Here is a 5244-nt window from a genome sequence, read left to right on the forward strand (position 1 = left end):
GGTATTAAAAGAACTTACACATTACATACACTTTTTTTTTTTTAAAAGTTGTGTTACACTCAATGAATTTAACTAATGGGTCCTCTGCTGTAAAGAAACGGAGAATAGATGGAGGTTTAAAATTTGAAATGAAGGTATTTCCATGGAGACTGATGTATCGGAGCCTCAACTAGGGCCAATCTGTAGCAAAAGACGATTCTTAAAAGCTACAACAGAAAAACCTCCTTTCCACTTTATCCAGAAAACTCAGAATTCACACCTAACTCGTAACACAAACTAAAAATGGGGGAGTGCGTTTTGGGGGAAAACCTCAACAGATTCAGAGAGTTAAGAAACTAAAAAAAAGGAATTCTAACTAGCCATTACAAAAAAGAATAGGGGAAGATTTCACATTTTAGAGAATACAGCAAAAGACAAATTTCCTATTTACAATCTAGATTGATAATTTTCTAGATTAAATACTTCGTAAAGTTCAAAGCTTTAGAAAAATGGTCATAACTTCAGCATTTGGGTTTATTAAAAAATACACTCTATTAAATCTTCTAAAATTCTGAAGTGATGGCAATTATTGACTAAACACTTGGAACAAGTATCTTTTTAGGTAGTACCACCAGCTTTGAGCACTGCCTCCCTGACAGCACAAAGGGAGCATTTTGTCAATTCACTCTATGTTCAGTCAGAGGACTGGAGGTCCATTAACAAAGGAGAAATCTACTCATCGCGCTCAAAACAAGGACTCTTGTTTTCTCCCCCATGTTTATGCAGCGACTGAAAAATGAGATAGATGAGGTCTGGCCTGGTTTATATGGCTACTTTGTAATGAAATTAATTGCATCCCAGAAGTCTTTAAGAATCTTACAGCACAAGATCAGGTTTTGAGAACATTATTTTCTCTCTTGTGTACCCAAAATACGTCAGGCAACTTAATTTTATAAAAAATTAGCATGTTGCCTTGTGCATTTACTTATATTCCAGTTTCTGTCCAAATTCAGTGTGATAATATTTTTACTCGTAATTAGCAGTTTAGCAAAAAAGCCTGTCAGATGTTTTGCTAGAATAGACAGTGACTTAATTTGAACACATTCAACATAAAGAAAATGGAAGTTTCACATTTTCTAAGAACAACTCAGTTTATAATTATTGATTTATACCAACAAATAAAACCACATTTTTTCTTAAAAACATAAAAGGGAGGAAGCTTCCAACACAGATTGTGCCCAGCAGTGAGGACTTGCAGGAAGAAAATAAATCCTGATTGCTGCACACTTCTGGAAGAAAGGTCAGCCAAATGACCACAATAAACCAGAGAGAAACCACAAGTAGACAGACACTTTTTTAAGAACAGGTTACATGTTTGTTAAGCTAAAGTTGCTTTGATTTAACTAAGGTCACCCTGACTGTAGGGCATAGGTAAACCTTCATGTCAAAGAGGAGAAAAACATCTGGAATGCAAACCACCACCAGATCCAAGTTTACAAGTCACATGGACTCAGATTAGGAGTAGTAAAAGGAAGATTTAGACCCACCCCCAATTCAGTACTTCATGACTAACATTTATGGAAACTCACTGACACAGGTCTATTCTCTCCAAGAGATGTGTGACAGAGGAGCAAACGGAAAATAATCTTTAATAGGAAACATGCAGTTGAGGTTTTGGAGGGCAGAAAAAGAGAGGGAGAAAAAGCAAAATTTTTTAATACTCAGTTCACACCTCTAGTAATACTAAAGTCCGCAAGTTGTTGCAGTCTAGTCATTAGGAGAGCAGGACTGAAGTTTGTGGGATATACCAACATAGCTGAAAAAAAACCCTGAAACAGTGAAGGTACTAAATGATGACAAAATTTAAAAAAAAGGAAGCAGTCTTCAGCTACAGGCTAGTACCTTGAGCTGATAGTACAGATCTTCTGGCTTTCAACTGTACCTGCCCACACTGCCTCACATCCAGATCTTCTAGAGACCAAAACATTTATAAATATAAGATCTTGCTCTAGCAGCTGGCCTGAATTAGCAGGAGAGTGCATGCATACCAAACAGCACATCTGTGCCCTAAACTAAAATTCACCGAGACTGAGGAAAGATTCTCACTGGTTTTACTGGACTGTGAACCTGACCCCAGAGCATCCTAGATCATAATTTGAAGTGACATCTGCATCCTTGCCAACAAACAGCTTTCTAGAAGGCTCCAAGACCAGGTCAGTCACCACCCCAAATGACTGTCTGTATCAACACAGTACTTTAAGAAGAAAAACAAGCAAGAAACTCATTCTTTGCTTTGCACAACATGAGGGACCATATATTACAAGACAGTAGTAGAAGTTTCACTGACTTCAGTACAGTGAGAATTTCATACTTGTTTATTCCGTGGGAAGGACTACACTCAGGTAAAATGAACAGAGCATAATTAAAACATAAGACAGCCCCACCCTTAAATCTCTTTGTAGCTTCAGGCCTTCTGTCAATGCGTATTCAGCAGAACAAGGCAGGAAAGCAAAACAGACTCATCTTTACCAGTCATATCAACTGAACAAGAACACACAAAGTCCAACAGAATGCATTCTATTTCAATAATAATAATAACATTTTTACTTTGTGAAACTCCTTATAGCAGATGTTTCAAGCAGACATATTTCTTACAATAAGTTCGAAAAATAAGTTTAGCTGAATACAGTCAAAACCCATGCCATGGAGTAATGCAAAGCGGCTAGATACTGTTCTAGTACTTACCCATTTGGCTAGAGCTTCTTTGATAGTTGTTGCTTTTGCCTAAAAATGAAACAAATTGAAATGAATATTCATTGCAAATTTTTAGTTGGCTTGTTCACTGCAAACCTATCTATCTCCCCTCCCTTCTCTCTCCCTATCCTGCTTGTCTGCCTTCTACCACCTCCCTCTATTCTCTTCCTCCAGCTGAGAACCCCTCAGTTTATCATCATTTTACTTCCTGTGGTACTTGGTAGCATTTTCAGAAGCAATCAGTTGGCTTCATGCAAGGACATTATCATCCTGTTCTTAATCTCTGCCCCATGTGGCGCATGGGTTTGGGATGCTGCTTGTTAGGCTTTGATGGTGAAATTAACTCAATTCAAAGACATAAGAAGTTACTGCACTGAAAAATGTGGTCTAATGCTCTTAAACCCCCACACTGTCTATTATTGTCTGCAGCTGACTGTCTGAAAGCAAGTCTGTGAGTAAACAGAATGATACAACCTCTTAAGATTCACTAAGGAAAATAAGGTACATCTTGCCAAAAATCAAGAGCAATCTGGATTGTTTATATTTGTTTTTCTTCAATCGTTTTGTGCAGAGTCACATCATGCTATGTGAAAACATGTATTACTCTGTTTGGAAAAGTCCGAGAGCTGCTGTAGAAGGCTTTTTAAGGATTGACCCACTGACCAACTTTCTGTTGTCACTAACTCCAACTTTTCTGCCTCACATCAGAGTTTTATCAGAACCACATGACGATATGCAAAACAGTAGTGTATAGAGAAACATTAAACATATTCCAAGACATCTTTTCGATAAAAAGGTTCCAGACACCAATCTTTCACAAAAAGTGATCAATAACCTTCTTTCTACAGAAACAAGAGGACTCTAGTTTGGGCATCTCTATTGCTCTTCAGTGTAGCGCTACCATAGGTGGATAGAATCAGCCTTTCGGGTAATCAGATATCAAAAAAAGGACTGTAGAAGTTAAAAACAACGCACTAACTTCCACACGAAATCTTACAGGCAATCGCCTTGGTCACAGAGCTTTAGTGTTGGGTACTTTACCCCAGACCCCTGGAAACTCTGGACACAACAGTGAAAGGCAACAGTTGAGGCAGCTGCATATAAAAGAACAGCTACAGCCACTAAACACCCAGCAACAGCCTATGTCCCAGCAATACACCCAGCCTGCACATGCAGCTCAAACATCAATATATACCTTCATTTAGACATGTATCGCTGAGCAACCTCCGATGTTCCAACTGCTTCTGGCCCTCTGACGGGCATGCATTTTAATCTTGTCTATACCGTGTGATAGCTACACTAAGTCCCATTGCAGATGACCTGGCAAACTTGTGCCACAGCAGTATCTCCTCAGTGTCTACTGCAGACAAACACCTGTGTGACCTCCTCCTGTTCAGAAGATCGTGGCCCTAGTTCCCACTCCAACAGCCTCATGAAACCCGATTAACAGCTACCAGGGTGCCAGCAAAAACAACTGGCTTCCAGTTAATCAGGTTTTTTGGATGGGAACTTCATTGCATTTTTCACAATTATGGTAGCCAATCATTACAGCATTCAGGTACATAATCTCAGTCACTCATGCTGAAGACAGAAACAGATTTATGTGACCAGTGCCTACTTCTGTTTCAAACTCGCACCTAAAACCAAATTGGACTTTGAAGCTAGTGATCCATGTGAGCACAAGGAGCAGCTTCTTCCCTGACCTCTGCTGACTTATTTCGCCTGTTGTAGTACCTAGTCTAGTGGAAATATGAAAATCAACATAGGAGGTTATCAAGACAAAATGTATCAGGGATTTTGTTTTGTTCTTTCAAGTGCACTTGAAGTTTCTGTAGGTAAATCATAGCATCTTCTGCCAAAGGTGGTTACTTAAGGGAAACCTCCCTCTGAGAAGCCTATTTTCAGACTTCCTCTACCTGCATATTGAACAATTTCCTGCAGGTATTTAGACTAAAGTCAGTCATATGACTTAAAATATTCAAAATGCCAAGTGATCAATAGCTGAAATTGTCACCCTGAAGAGTCACCATCAACATGGCAGGGACAAGAAACACTATACCTTAAGGGGAAAAAAAACCCCATCCCTGTCCATATAAAAGTTGTAACAAAAGAAAATATTTTTCCCCCAAAAACATCATTGCTGGACACAGACTCTTTACAAAATTTAGACCCCCAAGCAAAACAGTGACACTTTGCCTTCATTTGCAAGCCTTTACATGTTAAATAGAGCAAATCAGAATTGCACAGCAACGGATACCAGGCTAATCGCTGTGGCAATCGCAGACGCTGCTACCTTAAAAACACGTACTAACTCAGGTTTGTGTAGGATGGCATCCCAGACTCCCCAGTACTTTGATCTATCCCTGAACCCCCCTTTTCCAAGGCACAGTAACAGGCCACAACTCCCCGCCTCAGCCAACGCCCCGAGCGCGGGCTGCCTGCTGGCCAGCTTATGCCGTGCCCGGGCTGCCCGGCGCTAACGACCAGCTCAGAGGAACCCCAGCCTTGGAG

General features: G+C 39.9%; 1 protein-coding gene across 3 annotated transcripts in view; it reads right to left on the minus strand.

Annotated features, from left to right (window-relative positions):
• DNAL1 (dynein axonemal light chain 1) overlaps positions 1-5244 on the minus strand; it is a 22561-nt gene that overhangs the window by 5405 nt on the left and 11912 nt on the right. For all 3 annotated transcript variants that reach the window (XM_035900967.1, XM_035900968.1, XM_035900966.1), the window contains exon 4: positions 2725-2763. In XM_035900967.1, the coding sequence (XP_035756860.1) occupies positions 2725-2763 (39 nt within the window). The remainder of the gene's footprint in view (positions 1-2724; positions 2764-5244) is intronic.

This window comes from Egretta garzetta, unplaced genomic scaffold (genome assembly GCF_000687185.1).
Source record: "Egretta garzetta isolate BGI_Z169 unplaced genomic scaffold, ASM68718v1 scaffold828, whole genome shotgun sequence".
Taxonomy (NCBI): domain Eukaryota; kingdom Metazoa; phylum Chordata; class Aves; order Pelecaniformes; family Ardeidae; genus Egretta; species Egretta garzetta.